The sequence below is a fragment of the Heterodontus francisci genome, chromosome 29, assembly GCF_036365525.1.
Source record: "Heterodontus francisci isolate sHetFra1 chromosome 29, sHetFra1.hap1, whole genome shotgun sequence".
NCBI classification, from domain to species: domain Eukaryota; kingdom Metazoa; phylum Chordata; class Chondrichthyes; order Heterodontiformes; family Heterodontidae; genus Heterodontus; species Heterodontus francisci.
In genome coordinates this window covers 8,662,484-8,688,551 of record NC_090399.1, presented here as the reverse complement: position 1 = coordinate 8,688,551, position 26,068 = coordinate 8,662,484, and the positions used below count along the sequence as shown (strand labels likewise).

The following is a 26,068-nucleotide window of genomic DNA, read 5'->3' as shown; positions in this document are numbered from 1 at the left end:
AAGCAGTCCGTGCCCATATGCAGTTTAAACTGGACAATATCCAGGCTTGGGCTGATCAGTGGGGAGTAACATTTGTGCGACACAAGTGCCAGGAAATGACCATCCAACAAGACAGAATCTAACCACCTCCCCTTGACATTCAATGGCATTACCATTGCTGAATCCCCCACTATCAACTTCCCAGGGGTTACCATTCACCAGAAACTGAACTGTTGCTGCAAGAGCAGGTCAGAGGCTGGGAATTTTGCAACAAGGAACTCACTTCCTGACTCCCCAAAGTGTGTCCTCCATATACAAGGCACAAGCCAGGAGTGTGATGGAATAATCTCCACCTGCCTGGATGGGTGCAGCTCCAAAAACACTCAGGAAGCTCGACACCATCCAGGACAAAGTAGTCCACTTCATCAGCATCCTATCCACCATCATCAACATTCACTCCCTCCATTACCGATGCACAGTGGCAGCAGTGTGTACCATCTACAAGATGCACTGCAGCAACTCACCAAGCCTCTTCAGCAGCACTTTGCAAACCTGCAACCACTTCCGTGTAGGACAAGGGCAGAAGATGCATGGGAACACCACCACCTGCAAGTTCCCCTCCAAGCCACACACCATCCTGACTTGGAACTATATCGCCGTTTCTTCACTGTCATTGGAGCAAAATCCTGAACTCCCTAACAGTACTGTGGGTGAACCTACCCCTACTCTGGGATCCTTCCTGCTCACTGTGGCCTCAGTATTCCTCCGAGTATCACATTCACCCCTGAATCATCAGTGAGACTTGTCAGATTTTCAAACTATTGTAAAGGGAAGGATCCTTGACTTCCAGAGAGTCTCCAGAAACACTCAAGGGTTTTAACTTCCATACAAGCTGCCAGAAAAGTTCGTGTTGTGACATCTATTCCATGTTGTTTACAGGAGGAGAGTTTCAAGTTGAACATATATTTTAGGACACAAGGATCTTCCCAAAATAACATCAGTGACTGACATTGCATTTTGTTTGTTCAGCAGGATGTTAAATTATCAGCTGCTTGTAAAGTCCCTTTGAAAGAGATTATCGAAAGGCTCTTTTTATCCTTAAATCTGCTTTTTTATATTCACCCACGTGAGGTGACAGACTTGGAGATGGTGGATTTTGATTCTAATCAGCCCTGTATGCTTGTAACTTTTGGTCAGTGCCACTGAGCTTCTTGTTAAAGGTACAACGTCCTTCGTGCTCGTACTGATGGGTGGCTCATATCTGTGGACGTGGGATGATACATTACAAATGGAGGCCATTCGTCCCGTTATGCCTGTGCTGACTCTCTGAAAAGGCGAACCAATTATCCTCCCTGCTCTTATTGCCATAATCCTGCAAATTTTTCCTTTTAAAAAAAATTTATCTAATTTCTCTTTTTTTAAAAAAACCTTTCAGGCAGTGTGTTCCAGATCACAATACTTTGCTATTTTAAACAAAAGCTTCCTCTTGTAATGTCTGGTTGTCTCTCCAATCATTTTAAATCTGTGACCTCCGGTTGCCAATCTTTCTGTCACTAGCAACAATTTTTCTTTATTTACTCTATCACGACCTGTCAAGATTTTCAGCATCTCTATCAAATCTCCCCATAACCGATAAGGAGAAGAACCCTTGTTTTTTCAGTCCATCATCCCTGCTACCATTCCAGTAAATCTCCTCTGCACCCTCTCCAAGGCCTTGATATCTGTTCTAAAGAGTGGTGCCTGGAATTGGACACTATACTCCAACTGAGGTCTAACCAGTGTTTTATAAAGGCATTAAGTCTGGGTCACCACAGCGTACACTTTACAGCTGCTACTGCTGAGGCAGCTGGAGGGCGGAAGCAAATGGATGCTGTTTATTGAAGTGTTTTGTGGTAATTCACACGTATGTTTGTGCTGGGAGCAAGGAGAGTTTGTAGGTTTGAACAGACTTTTGTTCTTGTCTTTTGTGTGGTTCAATTGGGTTACAGAATGATTTGCCTGCTTAACGATAGCAGAACTTCAAAGGTAATTCGTTGGTCGTCAAGCACTTTGGGACAGGCTGAGGATGTGAACAGTGTTGCATAGATACAGAGTTGTACGTTTTTTTCGAGTGAGCTGTAAAACTTCTGGTTTTAAATAGCTTGAAAGAAATGGGCCCAGTAGGAATTCTGAGAACTTATCAACGGAGGGGTCTCCTTTTCTGTCTCACCTCAGACACATCCAGGCACCAATGTGACTGTCATCGACCTGTTTGATCACACACAAAGCCTGAAGTCTCTATGGAGTCAGGTGGATGGATTCAAAGAGGTCATCTATCCCATCATGCAAAATGCAGCAGACGGAGTTCACATGATATGTTACTCACAAGGTATGGCCTGTCGGGGGGGTTGCCGTGGGTTTCAAAAATATATTTCAAAATGTTTTAACAGTGAAGATTAAAGGCAGGTGTGGCTGTTATTCATTAAGTTGTTATGCTGACCCCATAAGACCTGGCTAGAATACAGATGATTGGCTGATTTCTCCTGTCAATCAAACCTGGTGAGTGCACTATGTTAAGGGAGTGGGATTAATTTTAGGCACATTATTTTTATGATGTAACTATCCTCCACTCACAGCACTTTACTGGAAAAATAACATTGCTGTAGTCAGGAGACTTTCTTGCGCAGTTTTGATCATGAGGTCGGTAAATTAAAATTACAAGTCCTGCCTTGCCTCTATCTCACTGGCTAACACAGTGGTGTCAGTGGTGTCACTATTCATTTCCACCACCTCCAGCGTGATGCCACATCGAACACACCTTCCCCTCTCCTGTCAGCATTCCGAAGGGATATTTCCCTCTGTGACACCCTGATCCACTCCTCCATTACCCCCAACACCTTGTCCCCTTTCCACGGCACCTTCCCATCCAATCGCGGAAGGTGTAATACCTGCCCTTTTACCTCCTCTCTCCTCATTATCCAGGGCCCCAAACACTCCTTCCAGGTGAAGCAGCGATTTACTTGTGCTTCCTTCAATGTAGTCTACTGTATTCGCTGCTCACAATGTGGTCTCCTCTACATTGGGGTGACTGCTTTGCGGAACACCTTCGCTCAGTCCGCAAGCATGACTCTGAGCTTCCAGTTGCTTTCTATTTCAATTCACCATCCTGCTCTCATGCTCACATTTCTGTCCTTGGCCTGCTGCAGTGTTCCGGTGAACATCAACGCAAGATCGAGAAACAGAATCTTATCTTCCGATGAGGCACTCTATAGCCGCCTGGACTCAACATTGCGTTCAACAATTTCAGAGCATGACTGGCCTTTTTATTATTTTATTTTACTTTTTAACCATGTGCCTGCCTTAAACTTGGTTTCTTGTGTTGTGCTTTTGAACAGAGCTGCTCATTATTCTGCCATTAACACTCTCTCTGGACAAATGCTTTGTCTTTCACCACAACCATTAACACACTCTTTGCCTTTGTCCCAGGACAGCTTTGTTATTTAATTTCACTTGCGCTCTGCCCTATTACACACCTTCCTTTTTGTTCTCTACCCCACCACTGTGCCCCCACCCCTTCACTTGCTTAAAACCTGTTACAATCCAAACCTTTGCCAGTTCTGATGAAAGGTCAGACCTGAAACGGTCACCTGTTTCTCTCTCCACAGATGCTGCCTGGCCTGCTGAGTATTTACAGCACTTACAGTTTTTTCACAATTCACTCTCTATTTATTAATAGAGGCATTAGTTTTAAACACTGATTGGTTCTGGACATATTTCAACACATTTCTCTCTTTCTCTCTCTATCCCCAAGAGGCTGAGATTTGGGAAATAGAATGTCTGATGAACTCTGCTGGGGCAGTGCAGAAGAAAAATGAACATCTCACTCCTACTGTCACTGCCCTGGGAGTGTTTGATGGGAACCGTGTAGAGAGAGCTTTACTCTGTATCTAACCCACTCTGTATCTGACCTGGGAGTGTTTGATGGGACAATGTAGAGGGAGCTTTACTCCGTATCTAACCCACTCCGTATCTGCCCTGGGTATGTCTGATGGGACAGTGTAGAGGGAGCTTTACTCTGTATCTAACCCCGTTTTTTTTTTTCTTTTTCTGTACCTGTCCTAGGAGTGTTTGATGGGGACAGTGTAGAGGGAGCTTTACTCTGTATCTAACCCTGTGCTATTCCTGTCCTAGGAGTATTTGATGGGATAGTGTAGAGGGAGCTTTACTCCGTATCTAACCCCGGTCTGTACCTGTCCTGGGAATGTTTGATGGGACAGTGTAGAGGGAGATTTACTTTGTGCTTTTCTGGGAGTGCTGGATGATCTAAAAAGCAGAAGATTCTGTGGACACTTCAGCCACATTGGGAAGTGAGTTCAGTCGTTGTGCTGGTTGAGAAACCTTTTGTCGTTTTTTCTTGACCAAGCTCTTCCTGTTTCTGCGGTGACTGCAATTCTCATCCTGACATCACCAGCCCTCAACTGCACAGCAATGCTTACAGTCTGAAGGTGCTCTATTGATGTGTCTTCTGCTCTTCTTCAAACACCCAAACACTTGTGCTAAAGTTTCTCTCACTGCTTCTGTACAGAAACTGAGCAGTTTGCAGAACCCTGAGCTGCGGTGCAAACTGGCCACATTGAAGCATCTGTTAAAAAAGATGAGAACCTTTGTGCCGCTAAACCAATGGTGACGATTGTTACTGCACAGGCCACATCACGTCACCAATAGTGCACCATTTTATTACCAATTATTTTTGTTAGTTCATTCTTAGGATGTGTGCATTGTTAGCAAGGCTGGCATTTATTGTAAATCCATATTTGCCGTCCAGAAGGTGGTGCTGAACCTTCTCCTTGGCCCTCTGCTGTATGTATGGTGATGGTGTTGGGCGGAGAGTTGCAGGATTTTGACCCAGTGTTTAATATGGTGTGAGTCAGGACTTCACACTGTGCTAAAAGCACCACTCTGCTCGAGTCATTGCAAGATATTTTCTCCTGAGTCCATTTTGCACTCTTGCTGTCGATGGATGAGATGTTAGTAGCCTTTGACAATGGCGACAGGGGGCTCTTTTTGCCTCTTATCAATGCAAATATTGAGTAGTTATTCTCCCCACCTCCATCCCATTCTGCTCAGTGACAGCCTGTGATTTCACAGCTCAAGACTACGTCAGGAACTCGCTCTGAGATTGGAGAACGTTTTTGGCCAGGATGCCATGCTTCACGATGCATCGGGTTCCGCCACACTGACCTCATCACATGACAAGAACACCACCACCTACAAGTTCCCTTCCAAGTCACACACCATCCTGACTTGGAACTATATCGTCGTTCCTTCACTGTCACTGGGTCAAAATCCTGGAACTCCCTTCCTAACAGCATTGTGGGTGTACCTACCCCACATGGACTGCAGCGGTTCAAGAAGGCAGCTCACCACCACCTACCCATGGGTAATTAGGGATGGGCAATAAATGTTGATCTTGCCAGTGACACCCACCACCCATGAAACAAATACAAAATAAAGAATTCCAAAGATTCACAACCCTTTGAGTAAAGAAATTTCTCATTACCTATGTCCTAAATGGCCGACCCCTTATTCTGAGACTGTGACCCTGTGTTCTAGATTCCCCAGCTCGGGGAAACATTTTCTCAGCAGCTACCCTGTCAAGCCCCTTGAGAATTTTATATGTTTCAATGAGGTCTCGTTGACTCAATCTCTCCTCACAAGAGAGACCCCTCATCCCAGCAACAGTCTCGGTGAACCTTCGTTCACTCCCTTGATGTCAAGGATGCTCTTCTTTAGGTGAGGAGATCAAAACTGCACACAATTCTCCCGCTATGGCCTCACCAATACCCTGTATAAAGTGTAGTAAAGCTTCTTTACTCCTACTCCAATCCTTTTGTAACAAAAGCTAACATACCATTTGCCTTCTTAACGCTTGCTCTATCTGGATATTAACTTTCTGTGATTCATGTACAAGGAGACCCAGGTCCCTCTGAAAGTAAACATTTCGCAGTCTCTCACTATTCAATAAATATCCTAATTTTTTCTCATTTTCCTACCAAAGTGGGTAACCTCAGACTTTGCTACATTATATTCCATCAGCCATATTCTTGCCCACTCACCCAAACAGCCTCTGTGTTCCCCGCTGGTGATTCATTTTGATCTGTGTGGTACTGTCATTAAATTCTGCAGATTGAAACTTCACTGCCAGTATTGTTATTCCTGCTGCCTGAAATCACTGGTCACATGAGCAAGAACTGGTGTAGTCAACAGTCTGTCACTCCAGATTGGGTCCCCAGTAAAGGGTGTCAGAGACACAGGAAGAGGTAAAGGCTCACATCCTGACCCTCCTGTGTTTAGTCAGCAAAAGATTATTCAAAACCAGAGCAAGTAATCACTCAGAGTAACAACTGTCTTGTGTTCATCTTCAGTTCTGATTCTGTTTGCATCTTTCCTGGGATTTCGTCCTTCTGACATTCCTTGTAGGAACATAGGAACAGGAGGAGCCCATTCAAGCCCTCGAGCTGTTCTGCCATTCAATGAGATCATGGCTGCTCTGTGACCTAATTCCATATTCCCACCACTGTTCCATGTTCATCTGACCATCGCAGTACTGAAAGGTTTATTTATTGCCCTGTTTATCCCCTGATGCAATGCTTTTGACTAGTTCTCTCATTAGCTCTCTCGGTTTCTCCAGTTCTTCACATGTGTGCATGTAATTGTTTCTCTTTGTGACACTTGCAGTTGGTTTCTTGGTCCATTGAGGATCACACTATTTAATCTGACGTTGCTGATTTTTGGTAGGTATTTATCTGGCACGTTCAACATGATACCTTTAAAAGGTATTCTCCACTCAGACGTGGCCAAATAATCTCCACCAGAACTGAGAGGTTCTAACTATCAGGAAGGACTGGATAGCCTGGGGCTCTGTTCTCTAGAAAAGGAGACTGAGGGGTGACCCGATAGAGGTATGACCTATGAAGTAATTCAATGGGATAGAGTAGAGGTGATGTTTTCACTTATTGGGATGGAGAGGGGTGGGTAGTGGGGTGGGTGGACAGTAAAAAAACTAATGGCCATTATTACGACATGGTCAATAATAAATCCAATAAAGGAATTCAGGAGAAACCTCTTTAACCAGAGAGCGATGAAAATGTGGATTCTGCAAATCCATACATTACAACAGTGACTACATTTCAAAAACACAGCATTGGCTGCGGAAGCACTTTGTAAAATACTAGAGGGGATGAAATGGAGTGAAATATTCTTTTGGTAAATACCATATCCCTGCTTTTAGGTTTGATTCCTTCTCAGCAAAGACGCAGTTAGAGTGACTGCTCTCGACAGCACTGCACAGCAAGAGGGTCAGTCACTGTTCCACAGACCCCCTCCCCCCCACACACACAGTGAGGGTCAGTCACTGTTCCACAGAACCCCTCCCCTCCACACACACAGTGAGGGTCAGTCACTGTTCCACAGACCCCCTTCCCCCCACACACACAGTGAGGGTCAGTCACTGTTCCACAGACCCCCTCCCCCCAAACACATAGTGAGGGTCAGTTACTGTTCCACAAAACCCCTCCCCTCCACTCACACAGCAAGAGGGTCAGTCACTGTTCCACAGACCCCCTCGCCCCCACACACACAGTGAGGGTCAGTCACTGTTCCACAGACCCCCTCCCCCCCACACACACAGTGAGGGTCAGTCACTGTTCCACAGAACCCCTCCCCCCCACACACACAGCAAGAGGGTCAGTCACTGTTCCACAGAACCCCTCCCCTCCACACACACAGTGAGGGTCAGTCACTGTTCCACAGACCCCCTCCCCTCCACCCACACAGTGAGGGTCAGTCACTGTTCCACAGACCCCCTCCCCCCGAACACACAGTGAGGGTCAGTCACTGTTCCACAGACCCCCTCCCCCCCACACACACAGTGAGGGTCAGTCACTGTTCCACAGAACCCCTCCCCTCCACACACACAGTGAGGGTCAGTCACTGTTCCACAGACCCCCTCCCCTCCACCCACACAGTGAGGGTCAGTCACTGTTCCACTGACCCCCTCCCCTCCACACACACAGTGAGGGTCAGTCACTGTTCCACAGAACCCCTCCCCTCAACCCACACAGTGAGGGTCAGTCACTGTTCCACAGACCCCCTCCCCTCCACCCACACAGTGAGGGTCAGTCACTGTTCCACAGACCCCCTCGCCCCCACACACACAGTGAGGGTCAGTCACTGTTCCACAGAACCCCTCCCCCCCACACACACAGCAAGAGGGTCAGTCACTGTTCCACAGAACCCCTCCCCTCCACACACACAGTGAGGGTCAGTCACTGTTCCACAGACCCCCTCCCCTCCACCCACACAGTGAGGGTCAGTCACTGTTCCACAGACCCCCTCCCCCCGAACACACAGTGAGGGTCAGTCACTGTTCCACAGACCCCCTCCCCCCCCACACACACAGTGAGGGTCAGTCACTGTTCCACAGAACCCCTCCCCTCCACACACACAGTGAGGGTCAGTCACTGTTCCACAGACCCCCTCCCCCCCCACGCACAGTGAGGGTCAGTCACTGTTCCACAGACCCCCTCACCTCCACCCACACAGTGAGGGTCAGTCACTGTTCCACAGACCTCCTCCCCCCCACACACACAGTGAGGGTCAGTCAGTGTTCGACAGGAACACACAGAGACACACACTTTTTGTCACTGTGTGCCTTGTCTGTGCAACATAGCCGATTGTGATTACAGGGAGAAAGAAATATTTACCTTTATTAACCATTTTTTTCTGATGTTGGTGGAGGGATAAATTGGCCCAGACACTGGGGAAAGCTTCCCTGCTCTTCTTTGAAATATAGCCATGCAATCTTTTACATCCGCCTGAGAGGGCTGTCGGTGCCTCAGTTTCACGTCTCATCTGAAAGATGACTGTGCGGCACTCCCTAAAATTTATGCTCAACTCTCAGGAGTGGGACCTGAACCCATGACCCTCTGACTCAGAACCTGGAGTGAGAACCACTTGGAGCAGTTTGTGCTTTAAGCTCATGTCACCAAACCACTGGGTTGAGACTATGTAAGTTCTTGTCCCGTAGATCAGTGTGCCTGGACTCAGTTTGAATGCTGCTCCCAATACATGTCTAACCCTCTGCCTCATCCAGCTCTCATTCACTTCTCAGCCTGATTCTCCTGATTCTCAGCCCCTCGTCACATGGTGAGCAAGTGGGGGTACGGGGGAAGAGCCTGGAACTCACCTCCGTACTGGCCAAGCTGAGGAGAGGACAGTGATATCAAGGTGTCCACATTGTGATCTGGCATCGTAGAGAGGATACCTCGACAGACCAGGCCACCTGAAAAACAGAACACATACTCAGTTTCTTAAAGAACAAGTGGCAGAAATCAGGCAGAAACCTTCACTGCTTTTCAGGGCAATTCAGACTGCCAAGAATTAACTCTCACCCCAATACAGTCAGAGTGCTGGGTTGTCGAGGGACAGTTGTGTTGAAGAGGTGCTCAACATCCTTCATTAAAACACTAAAATCTCTGCTTAAAGTTTCAGTCCCACAAACGCACTAAAGATTATTGGTTCCGTTCAATAGAGTACAGCTCTTGACTGGTCTTTTGAGGGAAGGAGGGAAAGAGGTGGGGGAGGGAATGAGATGGGGGATGTGGGGGGAGAGGGAAGGAGAGAGAGGTGGAACCATCAAGTCCAGTTGGCTGTTAAGTGTACACTTTTTCTTTATTCGTTCATGGGATATGGGCATCGCTGGCCAGGCCAGCATTTATTGCCCATCCCTAATTGCCCTTGAGAAAGTGGTGGTGAGCTGCCATCTTGAACCGCTGCAGTCCACGTGGTGTTGGTACACCCACAGTGCTGTTAGGAAGGGAGTTCCAGGATGTTGACCCAGCGACGATATAGTTCCAAGTCAGGATGGTGTGTGACTTGGAAGGGAACTTGTAGGTGGTGGTGTTCTTGTCATGTGATGAGGTCAGTGTGGCAGAACCCAATGCATCATGACGCATGGCTTCCTGGCCAAAAATATTCTCCAATCTCAGAATGAGTTCCTGACATAGTCTTGAACTGTGAAATCACAGGCTGTCACTGAGCAGAATGGGATGGAGGTGGGGAGAATAACTACTCAATATTTGCATTGATAAGAGGCAAAAAGACCCCCCTGTCGCCATTGTCAAAGGCTACTAACATCTCATCCATCGACAGCAAGAGTGCAAAATGGAATCAGGAGAAAATATCTTGCAATGACTCGAGCAGAGTGGTGCTTTTAGCACAGGGTGAAGTCCTGACTCACACCATATTAAACACTGGGTCAAAATCCTGCAACCCTCCACCCAACACCATCACCATACATACAGCAGAGGGCCAAGGAGAAGGTTCAGCACCACCTTCTGGACGGCAAATATGGATGGACAATAAATGCCAGCCTTGCTAACAAGGCACACATCCTAAGAATGAATTAACAAAAATAATTGGTAATAAAATAGTGCACTATTGGTGACGTGATATGGCCTGTGCAGTAACAATCGTCACCATTGGTTTAGCGGCACAAAGGTTCTCATCTTTTTTAACAGATGCTTCAATGTGGCCAGTTTGCACCGCAGCTCAGGGTTCTGCAAACTGCTCAGTTTCTGTACAGAAGCAGTGAGAGAAACTTTAGCACAAGTGTTTGGGTGTTTGAAGAAGAGCAGAAGACACATCAATAGAGCACCTTCAGACTGTGAGCATTGCTGTGCAGTTGAGGGCTGGTGATGTCAGGATGAGAATTGCAGTCACCGCAGAAACAGGAAGAGCTTGGTCAAGAAAAAACGACAAAAGGTTTCTCAACCAGCACAACGACTGAACTCATTTTCCAATGTGGCGGAAGTGTCCACAGAATCTTCTGCTTTTTAGATCATCCAGCACTCCCAGAAAAGCACAAAGTAAATCTCCCTCTACACTGTCCCATCAAACACTCCCAGGACAGGTACTCCATGGGGTTACATACAGAATAAAGCTTCATCTACACTGTCCCAGCACACACACTCAGGATAGATACAGCAAGGGGTTAGACACAGAGTAAAGCTCCCTCTAACAAAAAAAAAGAACGGGGTTACAGAGTAAAGCTCTTTCTACACTGTCCATCAAACACTCCCAGGACAGGTACAGCAAAGAACAACACTGTTACTCCTGGTGGTAAACCAAACAAGACTCATGTCATTTGGGGAAAAGTGACCCGTGCTCATGGAAACAGTGGCATGGTGCATGCCAAGTTCAGCAGTAACCTTCCTGCTAAGGCAATTGGGCACAGGATTCGTGTGATGCTGTACCCATCAAGGATTTAAAGCACAGCTGTACATAAGTTGACAATAAATAGTAAAATGAAAAAAAAAACGGGGTTGGCTGCTGGCTAATTGGAGTGTTGATTGTAGCAATGAGCCTCAGTTGAGAGTGCTGGTGGCAGTTGGAGGTTGCAGAGTTGGAGAGAGGAGCTACACTGAGCAAGGGGGAGCAGTTACAACCAAGCAGAGGGAAAGCTTCAACAACAATCACCATTAAAAAGAAGAGAGACATTTTTTGTTGGAAACAAGGCTTTGTCTGGAGGTGGGTGCTGAACACCAGTAACTTGCTTTGCTTTGGACTGTTGGGGGAGGAACAAGTGGCCGGAACAACAAGGGGTGGGGCTGCCAATTCAGCAGGACCCTGTGCTGCTGCTGCAACAAGCACACAGTGAAGCTCCCTTAGCACCCCAATTGCCCAGCCTGGGTCAGCTGAAGCTGCCTGGCTAAACAGACGGAAGGGGATAGATAGTGCCTGGGCAGCTTCAGCTGACCCACGTGAAGATGCCTCCCCCAACCAGAAGACTAAGTGCAAAAACTGTTTTAAGTGTGCTGTGAGCACCACCTCCAGAAAGCAAGTCATCCCTTACTGCCTGTCTTTACTCTCCTCCATTCCCTCAGCCTCTCCCCTAACCTGTTGTTTGTTTGTTTTTTGTTAATACATATTCAATATCTTCTGTGAATCTTTTGTTATTCGGTGTGCAAGCCCACAATTTGGGGTGGGTTTAGCTCTTAGACCCATGGCAAGCCCTTCATCACTGGTGGCGGGGCCCTCTACTACCTATGCAGCTGCCCTCGTGGCCCAGTCACCCTTTAAATTGATAACATCCAGCCACGGGGTGTAGAGCTATCCCCACCCCAACATGTCTATTGAGGCCTGTGTAAAGGCAATGGCCGAGGTTGTCGGGAAGGCTGTGTTCTTTTTGAAGACCGAGCGGGCGGTGTCCCTGGCCCTGAGTAAAGGGATCACCGTGGGGGGGACCTTCCTGCCGGTGGACCCTCTGGGGGCCACTGCGCAGTGGATCATGCTATCAAACGTCCCGCCCTTCATTCCCAGTGAGCTTCTCCTCCCCCACCTGCACCATCTGGGGGAGGTGAGGTCGGGGATCACCCCAGTCCCGCTCTGTCTTCAGAAGCACAGCCTCCAACATGTCTACTCCTTCCACCGCCAGCTATTTATGCAGCTGGCGTAGGAGGTGGTCTCGGAGGGCCAATTTAATGTGGAATTCCAGGGGATGGCCTATCACGTCTTCTGGACCTTAGACAGGGCCCGGTGCTGTGCCTGCAAGGGGGTGGGGCACGTTCGCAAGAATTGCCCCAACCTCCCGGCTGCCAATTCCACCTCAGCGGCCCAGGGTGGCACCACTGCACCTCCTCCCACTCCCCCCAAACATCGTACAGACACAGCTCAGTCGGTTCCGGAGGCTTTAGTTTTCACAGCCTCCGGCGGGGAGGGGAGTGGCTGTCCGGGTGGAAGGAAGGTGCGGAGCAAAAATAAACAGCAAGAGGCAGATCCCCTGGACACCGTGACACAACCGAGCCTGAGCTCAGCCCAAGGCCCGTTCCCACAGAATCCACCTGTCCCAGGGCTGGGCTCAGACCCAGGGTAGCTTTAAAAAAAAAAAGGAGGATGCGGAAGCCTCTGATGACATGGAGGTCTCTGAGCCTCCACGCCCTAGTGGGGAAAAAGAGGAGAAGGCACCCCTCCACAGAGGTAACAAGGGGCCCTGAGGTGCAGGTTCCATCTGTTGGAGGGGAGCTGTCTCCTGTTTCGGGTCCCCAGGTTCCCCCTGCCACCACCACCAACATCAAGGCTGCAAAGCCTGAGCAGGAGCTCCCTACCCCTCAGGATGGAGGGCAGGGGGAGACACCTGTACATGTGGCCCCTCTGGGGGAAGCCAGTGGGGCCCTGCTTGTGGTGGGGGAGCCTGCGGACGCCTCCCATTCTGCCACTGGGTCAGGTGCCCTGAGTGGGGGGGAGGGGGAAGCCCAGAGAGGTCGGCCCTCCCAGCCAGAATCCACTCACAACCAGGAGACACCCAACCCGGTTATAACCGAAAATACTGCCCCATCTGCTGGGCCTGTGGGTGCTGGCGGAGCGGGAGATGGCCTCCTCTCTCCGCCTCTGGTCTTGGCTCCAGCTGGATTTCCGGAGTCGGGAACGTCCGTCTCCCCTGGACCGCTCATTGGCCTGGGGACGGAGGTGGAGGGTGGTCCTGAACTGTTGGCACCCACAGGCTATAGTTTCACAGTAGAACCCAGAGAGGACTCCTCCACCATCGATCCTGGGGGAGGGATCGTGACGGATGTGGGACCAGCTGGCCCCCACAGTGTGTGGTGGGCGTGTCGGCCGCTGGCGGTGATGACCCGGAGGGACACGGAGGACGACCTTGATTCCATCGCCAGTGAGGTGGTGGAGTCCCTCGTGCCTCCTACCGAGTCTCCTCTCATCCCCACGGCGGAACTCAGGGATTTTCCTCGCGACTTGCAGGGGTTGCAAGAGAGGGAGGTGCTTGACTTGGAGTCCCGCCTCGGTCATGCCGTCGTGGACCCAACCCTGTGGCAGGCGTATAAAGAGAAGGGCGCACTGAAGGACCTGCAGCTCATGGGGTCCTGAGGTGCGTACGTGAGGTCGCGGAACCAGATCCTGGAAGATTTGGACCGTGCCTCACCCTTCTTGTACTCGCTAGAAAAATGGCAGGGAGCTGCTGGCCGACAACGGATCCTCCATCATGGATCCGGAGGGAACGGGCCTCCTGGTCCGTACTTATTACAGTGCGTTGTTCTCTCCGGATCCGTCCAGCGAGGACGCACGCAGAGTTTTGTGGGAGGACCTGCGGCAGGTCAGCCCGGACGGCGCCGAAGAATTGGAGGCTCCGCTCACATTGACAGAGCTGACTGGCGCCCTCCACCAGCTCTCGAGGGGCAAATCGCCAGGGCTGGATCGGTTGACCGTGGAGTTCCTCAGGGCGTTGATGCCCCTTGCCGTCCTGCTGCCGAAGAGGGGTGATCTCCGCCTGCTTAATAAATGGCGTCCGGTCTCTCTCCTCAGCACGGATTATAAGATATATGCCCGGGCTATGTCTACCCACCTGGGCTCCGTGCTGGCCCACATGATCCACCCCGACCAGTCCTACACGGTCCCAGGCCGGTCCATCCAGGACAACATCCACCTGGTCCGGGACCTGATTCATCTTTCCCAGAGGACTGGTCAGTCGGTCGCCTTTCTCTCCTTCAATCAGGATAAGGCGTTCGACAGGGTTGATCACGAATACCTTTTCGGGACTTTGCGCACTTTCGGACTCGGGCCGCATTTCATGGCCTGGGTCCGACTTTTATACACCGCCGCAGCGTGTCTAGCCAAGGTTAACGGGTCCTTGACGGTGCTTTGGGAGAGGAGTGCATCAGGGATGCCCCATGTCCGGCCAATTGTATACCATCTGCGTGGAGCCCTTCCTGTGCCTGCTTCGCAGGAAGTTGACGGGATTGGCTCTGCACAAGCCGGCCATGCGGATCATCCTCTTGGCTTATGCTGACGACATGCTCCTCACGGTCACAGATCCAGTTGACTTGCGGAGGATGCGCGACTGCCTGCAGACGTTTTCTGCCGTGTCCTCCGCGAGGATCAATTGGGAGAAATGTTCCGGACTCCTGGTGGGTCAGTGGCGGGTGGACTCCCTGCCAGAGGAGTTGACACCTTTTGCGTGGAGCACCACGCACTTCCTCTATCTGGGAGTCCACCTTAGCCCCGCTGAGGAAGCCTGGCCAACAAACTGGCAGGAGTTGGAGGTGAAAGTCACCACTCGGCTGGGGCGCTGGACAGGACTACTCCGAGTGTTTTCCTACATGGGCCAAGCGCTGGTCATAAACCAACTGATGCTGTGGTACCGGTTGGTCACTTTGGCCCCGCCCCCTGCATTTGCCACCAAGATCCAGAAGAAACTCGTCAATTTCTTCTGGGGCAAGAGGAAACACTGGATCTCTGCCGCGGTCCTGAGTCTCCCGATCGAGGACGGCGGCCAGTTGCTGGTATGTATCCGCACCCAGCTGCGACTCTCCGCCGTCGGACCCTGCAGAGATACCTGTACGTCGAGTGTCCTCCCAGATGGTGTGCGCTGGCGACGTATTTTTTGCGCCAGCGTCACTGCCTTCAAGACGACACGCAGCTCCCGGCGGAGACAGTCAGCCGCGCCTCTCTGAGGGAGTTGCCTGGCTTTTATCGGGATCTATTCCGCGTCTGGAACATCGTCGCCTCCAGTCAGGGCACTCCCCCGCCGACAGAGCAGAGTGTCTCGGCTGTCCGGGCGGCCGACTCCGGGGACAGACTGGCGGGCGGAGGAGTAGCCGAAGCCCCAAGGACGCCCCTCACTGCGGGTGGCGAGGGGGCTCAGGAGAGCAGAGCGCTCCCGGCTAGCTGACCCCCGCTCGGCCGGAACTGCTCATCGGACCCAGGCCCCGAACCCCTCCTCGGGAGCCGGTCCCAAACAAGCCGAGCCGCCTCTCGGAAATGCCCTCCATGCCATTCGAATCGGCGCGGAGGGGTTTCCTGTACGGGCTGCTCCTGCACACTCTCCACTTCCTCGCCCTCGTCAGCCAGCCGGACACGTCCTGGCGGTCCACGTTGCCATCTAGCGGCGAGGGGAAACCCCGATGGAGGTCTCTCTATGCGGGAGTCTTCCGCCTTTACATCAGGGACCTGGGGTGGAGGGTGTTGCACAGGGCAGTCCCATGCAATAGACTTTTAAGTAGCTTCATGGACTCCCAGGCAGCCTGTACTTTCTGCGGCCTGGACAAGTCCGTGTTTCACATATATATGGAGTGTGCGAGGTTGCAGCCCCTCTGAGTATTTGAAGGGGCTGCTCCTCAAGTTCTGGCTGCACTTCAGTCCCACGCTCCTGATCTTTGGGCACCTGGTGCAGAGGGGCGTGGGCTGGGAGGAGGATCTCTTCGTCGGTCTGCTCCTGGGCCTGGCCAAGATGGCAATTCACAGGTCCAGGCTGCAGGCCGTCGGGGTTCTGTCCTCCCTGATTGCCTGCCCCTCTTCCACGGTTACGTTTGCGCCCGGGTGTCCCTGGAGAAGGAGCATGCAGTGTCCGCCGGTACGTTTGACTGTTTCAGGTCTGACCTTTCATCAGAACTGGCAAAGGTTTGGATTGTAACAGGTTTTAAGCAAGTGAAGGGGTGGGGGCACAGTGGTGGGCTAGAGAACAAAAAGGAAGGTGTGTAATAGGGCAGAGCGCAAGTGAAATTAAATAACAAAGCTGTCCTGGGACAAAGGCAAAGAGTGTGTTAATGGTTGTGGTGAAAGACAAAGCATTTGTCCAGAGAGAGTGTTAATGGCAGAATAATGAGCAGCTCTGTTCAAAAGTACAACACAAGAAACCAAGTTTAAGGCAGGCACATGGTTAAAAAATAACAAAGTAATTCATGACAACGCTACTTCATCTCCGGACAACATCATCAGGATGCGCCGCGGTGCGCACATGCGCAGACGGTCTCATGCCCCCTGCGCATGCGCTGTGGTCCGGCTTACCAGGACCGCTTTGCGCACGTGCAGACGACGCGGTACGCGCATGCGCACACAGTCTCCTCATCTCTGCGCATGCGCTGCGGTCCGACCTGCCGGTAAGGTTGTGCGCATGCGCAGATGACGTCATCGCGTTATTTAGTCTTCCTCGCCGACGCGCCAGTTTGGCCTCTGCGCATGCGTCAAAGCTTCGGCGCGACTTTTTGAAAGTGGAAGGAGGGGAGGTTTCGTCGGGCATTTTATCTGAATTATTTATTCGTTTTGGAGACTTCATTTTTATTTGACACAGGAGATTGTTCCAAGGTAAGTTGCTCTGCCTTTATAAGTTGCTCTGAAAACATTTCCATTGTCTGGGCCACCGCATGTTCTCCAGTCCCTGTTGTGAGTTGCTCTGAAACCATTTCCATTGTCTGGGCCACCGCATGTTCTCCAGTCCCTGTTGCGAGTTGCTCTGAAAACAGTTCCATTGTCTGGGCCACCGCATGTAGCAGGATGAAGGCACAGTGACTGTGATTTCTGGCGCCAAACAGTACACACTGCAGATACATGATGGCCAGGCTACCTGAAGCTGCATCTTCTCCATTCAGACTTTGTTGCCCTGCAAACATGCTGTTGTTGTGCAGAGGCATCTGGGTCTGCCTTTGGACAGGCTCGCCCCCAATTGTCGCTGGCGTGCATCTCAGACACCAACGACGACAGGCATGGCTGCTGCCATTGTGATTACAGAGGAACAGCCAAGGCCCCTCAGCCACAATGAAAAATACCGCTTGCTTTCAGATCAATTGTACCAGCTACAACAGGCCGTTCTGCAGAGTGGAACGGCAGCATTCATGAGGAGACTGGACTGGCTGCGGCAACAGACTCTCCGCTGGCAGCAAGGACTGGCTGATGAGATGGAGCCATTTACTATGCCCAACAATTGCCCGGAAGCACCTTCGGATGGAGGTGGCCGCGCGCTGGACATCAGTCACGTGTCACAAACCCTGGATCCTGAGCGTCTCACCCCCTGGCCTAATGATCTGATGGACCATACATATGCCTGCCTGTTCAAATCTCCACTTCCCCTACCTGCGGTACCCTCTCCTTGCTGCTCAGTTACACAGTCACCTGCTCCTACACCCATCAGGGCAGTGCGCATGGACACACAGTTACCTGCTCCTACACCCATCAGGGCAGTGCTCATGGGCACACAGTTACCTGCTCCTACACCCATCAGGGCAGTGCTCATGGGCACACAGTTACCTGCTCCTACACCCATCAGGGCAGTGCTCATGGGCACACAGTTACCTGCTCCTACACCCATCAGGGCAGTGCTCATGGACACACAGCCACCTGTTTCCCCATCCGACGTTGAAACAACCATGCAGAGCCTTGTGAGACTCCGCAATTGCCAGTTGCTGCCTGTCAAGCAGAGAGGGCGTCCAAAGGGGTCAAGCACTTGGGGAACATTCAGCAAGAAGAGACTGAGCACTAAAAGAAACAAGCATGCCGTGTCCAGTGGTAGCAGAAATGTGAATGCTCTTGCTGTGAACACAACTGGTGATAGTAGTAGGCAGGATTAAATGGGAATGGATGGAAAGACGCACGAAAAACATAACCACTGGCAGGGAACTGCTGGGCTAAATGGCCAGCTTTATGTTCATAGCCCAAAACAAATGTGCTTCTTTTCCAGCACCCTCACATCATTCATGTTTGCCCTGAGAGCAGCATTGAACCATCACGAGATAGGGGCAATAACATCATCCTGCCTCCTACAGCTGAGGTGGGTACTAAGTGATTCATTGGCGGTGTTATCAGTACATGCCTTTACCGCAGAACACAAAGCATGCTCAACAGTAATTCCATTGGAGGGAGGGAAGCTCTGACACTGATGTTCTTTCCTTATTTTCTTTCATGTAAAACGTGCCCTTGAGAAAACCATCCTTGACACTTAAGGACGGCATTCCAGCAAAGGAGGCAGTGCAGGAGAGGACGCAAGGATGTGCTGATTCCTGCATCTGAGGTGGGTAATAAGTGCTTCATTGGCGACGTTATCAATTGGTGCCTTCACTGCAGAACTTAAAAAGGTGTGCGCAACAGTAATTTCAGTGGATGGAGGGAGGCAGCTCTGACTCTGATTTGCTTTATTTCTTTTCATGTAAAACATGCCGTCGAGCAAACAATCCTTGAGACTTAAGGTCAGCATTCAAGCAACGAAGGCAACTGGATCATGCTGCGGAGCTCATCACGATGTGGAAAGGAACATTGTAATTATGGATGAATTGGGAATGCACATTGGGATGCGCTTGGGGAACATTCACCAAGAATAGACTGAGCTCAGACTCTTGTGACTTTGCCTTCTTCACATGGACAATACAGTAGTGAAATAGAGAGCCAAGCTTTTATTCACCACAAGGCTCTCCAGGAACAATCTCTTTAGCTGTGCATAGCAGAGACTCGGCCTGTCTGTCTCACGGGAATGCTGGCAACACAACACTCATGTATCCATGCACAGCAGTTCCTCGGATACTTAATGAACTTAATAAAACTTTTCAATAATTAAACCCAGAATTGTTGAGGTTTTGTTTTGCATGCTATTTCCCCGATTTTGCAACTGCACTTCAGATATTCAACTATGGTGGGCGGGTAGAGGGAGGGGTGGGTGAAGAGGGGGAGTGCGGGGAGGGGTGGGGAGAGGGAGCACGCAAAATGCAGGGACCAAACAGTTGCAATGCCTGAAGTACTGAGGAGAAGTAGAGAAAGCAACTGGGTAGGGGAGAAAGCAACTGGATTGGGCATCCGCAGCTGGAGGGAACGGCTGAATGGAGAGGGCCGGAAGCGAGAGGCCGTAGAGAGCCGCGGGGAGCGAGCGTGCGAAGACCTTGGTGTCACCGGGTCCAGGGACTGGCCAGTAAGTCTTTTGCTGTTGTGTTTATGGCGCATGCACAGAAAAAGGCACTCCCCTTCCGTTCCGCTGCTCCCCCCCCCCCCAACTCTCTCCCCTTCCTCCCTCTCCCCCCAGCTCTCCCCCTCCCCCCTTCCTCCCTCTCCCCCCAGCTCTCCCCCTCCCCCCTTCCTTACCCCTCCCACTCGCACCCCCCTCCCCCTTTCTCCCCCTCTCCCTCCCCCCTCCCTCTCTCTCCCCCTCCCCCCTTCCTTACCTATCCCTCTTTCTCCCCCTCTCCCCTCCCTCTTTCTCCTCCCCTCCCTCTTTCTCCCCCCCCCACTCCCCGGCACCGCTACCGCTGGTCTCCCCGCGCTGATCTCCCCGGCCCGCTCCACTCTCTCACTCCGGCCATTGTATTCTGCCACGTGTTTGTTAGGTTTCATCTCTGTGATTTTTTGAGCAGCGCCATCTTTAGTCCTGGCAGCTGCAACAGTCGCAGGCTGTGACGTTATCGTGGCACATGCTGTATCTGCGCATGTGCCAAAACAGCGCCACCTACCGATCGCGTTGTCAACAATTGTGGTCATAAAATAAAATAATAAAAAGGCCAGTCATGCTCTGAAATTGTTGAACGCAATGTTGAGTCCAGGCGGCTATAGAGTACCTCATCGGAAGATAAGATGCTGTTCCTCGATCTTGCGTTGATGTTCACTGGAACACTGCAGCAGGCCAAGGACAGAAATGTGAGCATGAGAGCAGGATGGTGAATTAAAATAGAAAGCAACTGGAAGCTCAGAGTCATGCTTGCGGACTGAGCGAAGGTGTTCCGCAAAGCAGTCACCCCAATGTAGAGGAGACCACATTGTGAGCAGCGAATACAGTAGACTACATTGAAGGAAGCACAAGTAAATCGCTGCTTCACCTGGAAGGAGTGTTTGGGGCCCTGGATAGTGAGGAGAGCGGAGGTAAAAGGGCAGGTATTACACCTCCCACGATTGCAGGGGAAGGGGACGAGGTGTCGGGGGTAATGGAGGAGTGGATCAGGGTGTCACAGAGGGAATGATCCCTTCGGAATGCTGACAGGAGAGGGGAAGGTGTGTTCGATGTGGCATCACACTGGAGGTGGTGGAAATGAATAGTGACACCACTGACACCATTGTGTCAGCCAGTGAGATAGAGGCAAGGCAGGACTTGTAATTTTAATTTACCGACCTCATGATCAAAACTGTGCAAGAAAGTCTCCTGACTACAGCAATGTTATTTTTCCAGTAAAGTGCTGTGAGTGGAGGATAGTTACATCGTAAAAATAACGTGCCTAAAATTAATCCCACTCCCTTAACATAGTGCACTCACCAGGTTTGATTGACAGGAGAAATCAGCCAATCATCTGTATTCTAGCCAGGTCTTATGGGGTCAGCATCACAACTTAATGAATAACAGCCACACCTGCCTTTAATCTTCACTGTTAAAACATTTTGAAATATATTTTTGAAACCCACGGCAACCCCCCCGACAGGCCATACCTTGTGAGTAACATATCATGTGAACTCCGTCTGCTGCATTTTGCATGATGGGATAGATGACCTCTTTGAATCCATCCACCTGACTCCATAGAGACTTCAGGCTTTGTGTGTGATCAAACAGGTCGATGACAGTCACATTGGTGCCTGGATGTGTCTGAGGTGAGACAGAAAAGGAGACCCCTCCGTTGATAAGTTCTCAGAATTCCTACTGGGCCCATTTCTTTCAAGCTATTTAAAACCAGAAGTTTTACAGCTCACTCGAAAAAAACTTACAACTCTGTATCTATGCAACACTGTTCACATCCTCAGCCTGTCCCAAAGTGCTTGACGACCAACGAATTACCTTTGAAGTGCTGCTATCGTTAAGCAGGCAAATCATTCTGTAACCCAATTGAACCACACAAAAGACAAGAACAAAAGTCTGTTCAAACCTACAAACTCTCCTTGCTCCCAGCACAAACATACGTGTGAATTACCACAAAACACTTCAATAAACAGCATCCATTTGCTTCCGCCCTCCAGCTGCCTCAGCAGTAGCAGCTGTAAAGTGTACGCTGTGGTGACCCAGACTTAATGCCTTTATAAAACACTGGTTAGACCTCAGTTGGAGTATAGTGTCCAATTCCAGGCACCACTCTTTAGAACGGATATCAAGGCCTTGGAGAGGGTGCAGAGGAGATTTACTGGAATGGTAGCAGGGATGATGGACTGAAAAAACAAGGGTTCTTCTCCTTATCGGTTATGGGGAGATTTGATAGAGATGCTGAAAATCTTGACAGGTCGTGATAGAGTAAATAAAGAAAAATTGTTGCTAGTGACAGAAAGATTGGCAACCGGAGGTCACAGATTTAAAATGATTGGAGAGACAACCAGACATTACAAGAGGAAGCTTTTGTTTAAAATAGCAAAGTATTGTGATCTGGAACACACTGCCTGAAAGGTTTTTTTAAAAAAAGAGAAATTAGATAAATTTTTTTTAAAAGGAAAAAATTGCAGGATTATGGCAATAAGAGCAGGGAGGATAATTGGTTAGCCCTTTCAGAGAGTCAGCACAGGCATGATGGGATGAATGGCCTCCATTTGTACTGTATCATCCCACGACACAGATATGAGCCACTCAGTGCCCATCAGTACGAGCACGAAGGACGTTGTACCTTTAACAAGAAGCTCAGTGGCACTGACCAAAAGTTACAAGCATACAGGGCTGATTAGAATCAAAATCCACCATCTCCAAGTCTGTCACCTCACGTGGGTGAATATAAAAAAGCAGATTTAAGGATAAAAAGAGCCTTTCGATAATCTCTTTCAAAGGGACTTTACAAGCAGCTGATAATTTAACATCCTGCTGAACAAACAAAATGCAATGTCAGTCACTGATGTTATTTTGGGAAGATCCTTGTGTCCTAAAATATATGTTCAACTTGAAACTCTCCTCCTGTAAACAACATGGAATAGATGTCACAACACGAACTTTTCTGGCAGCTTGTATGGAAGTTAAAACCCTTGAGTGTTTCTGGAGACTCTCTGGAAGTCAAGGATCCTTCCCTTTACAATAGTTTGAAAATCTGACAAGTCTCACTGATGGTTCAGGGGTGAATGTGATACTCGGAGGAATACTGAGGCCACAGTGAGCAGGAAGGATCGCAGAGTAATACTGAGGCCACAGTGAGCAGGAAGGATCGCAGAGTAATACTGAGGCCACAGTGAGCAGGAAGGATCGCAGAGTAATACTGAGGCCACAGTGAGCAGGAAGGATCGCAGAGTAATACTGAGGCCACAGTGAGCAGGAAGGATCGCAGAGTAATACTGAGACCACAGTGAGCAGGAAGGATCGCAGAGTAATACCGAGACCACAGTGAGCAGGAAGGATCGCAGAGTAATACCGAGACCACAGTGAGCAGGAAGGATCGCAGAGTAATACCGAGGCCACAGTGAGCAGGAAGGATCGCAGAGTAATACTGAGGCCACAGTGAGCAGGAAGGATCGCAGAGTAATACTGAGACCACAGTGAGCAGGAAGGATCGCAGAGTAATACTGAGGCCACAGTGAGCAGGAAGGATCGCAGAGTAATACTGAGACCACAGTGAGCAGGAAGGATCGCAGAGTAATACTGAGACCACAGTGAGCAGGAAGGATCGCAGAGTAATACTGAGGCCACAGTGGGCAGGAAGGATCGCAGAGTAATACTGAGGCCACAGTGAGTACTGAGGCCACAGTGAGCAGGAAGGATCGCAGAGTAATAATGAGACCACAGTGAGTACTGAGGCCACAGTGAGCAGGAAGGATTGCAGAGTAATACTGAGGCCACAGTGGGCAGGAAGGATCCCGGAGGAATACTGAGGCCACTGGGACCAGGAAGGATCCCAGGGTAAGACTGAGGCCACAGGGACCAGGAATGATCCTGGAGTAACACTAAGGCTGCAGTTACCAGGAAGGCTATCTGGAGTAACACTGAGGCTGCAGTGACCAGGAAGGCTATCCGGAGTAACACTGAGGCTGCAGTGACCAGGAAGGCTATCCGGAGTAACACTGAGGCTGCAGTGACCAGGAAGGCTATCCGGAGTAACACTGAGGCTGCAGTGACCAGGAAGGCTATCCGGAGTAACACTGAGGCTGCAGTGACCAGGAAGGCTATCCGGAGTAACACTGAGGCTGCAGTGACCAGGAAGGCTATCCGGAGTAACACTGAGGCTGCAGTGACCAGGAAGGCTATCCGGAGTAACACTGAGGCTGCAGTGACCAGGAAGGCTATCCGGAGTAACACTGAGGCTGCAGTGACCAGGAAGGCTATCCGGAGTAACACTGAGGCTGCAGTGACCAGGAAGGCTATCCGGAGTAACACTGAGGCTGCAGTGACCAGGAAGGCTATCCGGAGTAACACTGAGGCTGCAGTGACCAGGAAGGCTATCCGGAGTAACACTGAGGGTGCAGTTAGCAGGAAGGCTATCCGGAGTAACAATGAGGCTGCAGTGACCAGGAAGGCTATCCGGAGTAACACTGAGGGTGCAGTTAGCAGGAAGGCTATTCGGAGTAACACTGAGGCTGCAGTGACCAGGAAGGCTATCCGGAGTAACACTGAGGCTGCAGTGACCAGGAAGGCTACCCAGAGTAACACTGAGGCCCTAGTGACCAGGAATGCTCCCGGAGTAACACCAAGGCTGCAGCGAGCAGGAAGTCACCAGGTTCAATCAGTGTCTATATTTATGTTTGTTGATCTCAGCCAGGGTTGGAGCATTGCAATTGACCTCAGGCTATGAAACTGGGGAAACCCAGAGTTCCTGTGACTGTTGCCCACTCACTCCTACTGGAAAGTCCATAGATGTAGATTCAAGGTGAGCAAAGAATTGGCCTTGATTGAGTAGCACTGAAACACAGCAGGCTATTTTAACCCAATCCATTGGGAAACTCACAGGATCTGGTGGAACACTGGCTTTGCACCCCACATGATTTTACCCTCCATCGAAGTCAACGGAGAATAATGTTGGGATTGGGTGGAAAGCCAACATTCCACCTGCTCCCATGGGATTCCCTGCTGATAACTTTGGTTAAAATTACCCCACAGTGTCACAGCAGACCTACCTCTGATCGTCTCTTTCACCCACCTCTAATCCATCTTCACTCCAGCCCCACTCCGTCAACGCCGTGCTCCCCCCCTCTCCACGTTCATCCCCAATGTCTTCTGGCTAACCTAAAGCAGCAACACTGAGATGTTGGTTGATTGGTCTTGCACTCTCCATTTCCAATACCTCCAACCTCAGCAGGTCTCTCAGCCCAGACACCTCTGTGAATTCAGCTCCATGGGACAGAAAGCACACATGGTTCACAGCCAGATCTGGCTTGGACCTCTCAAGCAGCACCGTCTCTCCCTCTCCACAGCTAAGTCCCATTATTCCAGGCCATCTCGTCCGCCTTGGTCACCGTCTGGCTTCACATGGGCAAGATACCACAAGTAGCCATGAACTCGTACTCAAGCAGAATTAAAAGGAGAAAAGATGTAACGGGGTAACCTGCAAGGATTCGAAAAAAGTAATAAAGGATATAGGAGAAGGATTACGTTCTACCAATTCAGCATTGGAATGAGGTACTGATTCCCCCATGATTCCCAATCCAACCAGTGCTACACAGAGGCTCCCTGTGGAAGGAGGAAAGTTCCTGGGGAGAATCATGTCTGGCAGTGCCCAGAGTTGGGGAGAATTGAGCCCATCAGTCTGGGGCCTCCAGCTGTGTTGGGGACCCACTTTCTGCTCAGTTAGCTGCAGAGGTCAGGGGAAGGGAAATAAATCAAACACCAAGAGAGAGAATCAAATCTCTTCACATAGACAGGGCTGCTTGATGAGAGCAAACCATCACAATAGGGGAAATGCACTCAGCCAAATAGCCAGTCAATGGAGGCCTTTCATTTACCAGACTGTGCTGGTGGCTGATCCATTAGGCAGTGTGGTTGTAATGTCAAGAGAATTTCTAGTGCTAGTCAAACAGGATTGATCCTGTTCTGCTCAGTTCAGCACTCTTCACATATCGACAATGCATTTTATGCATCAACACCCAGCGTCAGTTGAGAATGAAAAGTGACAGATCCTGCCCTGGAGATCTACACAAAGATCACTCCTGGTAAAATAAATGGGCAGAAAGAATATCTTAATTACCAGAACCTAACCAAGCACCTTCACCTTTAACCATCACACAGAAGTCTGTGCTTTTGGCTTTTTAAACTTAGGAAACATGATGCGGAATTACGTTTCAAGTATCCAAGACTTCTGGGTCAGTCAAAGTGGTTTCTCTCTCTCCATTGGGAGAACTCTCCTGCTCTTCATCGAAAGAGTGTCGCAGAATTTTTTATGTGGGCCAGACGAGACCAAGGCTTAACAAC

General features: G+C 50.1%; 1 protein-coding gene and 1 long non-coding RNA gene across 2 annotated transcripts in view; one reads left to right on the top strand and one right to left on the bottom strand.

Moving 5' to 3' along the window:
- Window positions 1-26,068, bottom strand: part of ppt2b (palmitoyl-protein thioesterase 2b) — a 63,463-nt gene that overhangs the window by 32,422 nt on the left and 4,973 nt on the right. The window contains exons 2-3 of the mRNA XM_068009397.1: window positions 21,199-21,352; window positions 9,206-9,301 (exon numbers count right to left, since the gene is read on the bottom strand). Of these exons, the coding sequence (XP_067865498.1) occupies window positions 9,206-9,301; window positions 21,199-21,352 (250 nt within the window). The remainder of the gene's footprint in view (window positions 1-9,205; window positions 9,302-21,198; window positions 21,353-26,068) is intronic.
- LOC137346102 (uncharacterized) lies at window positions 1,888-19,352 on the top strand. The gene is made up of 2 exons (XR_010968652.1): window positions 1,888-2,347; window positions 18,482-19,352. It is a non-coding gene; the product is annotated as an uncharacterized lncRNA (long non-coding RNA).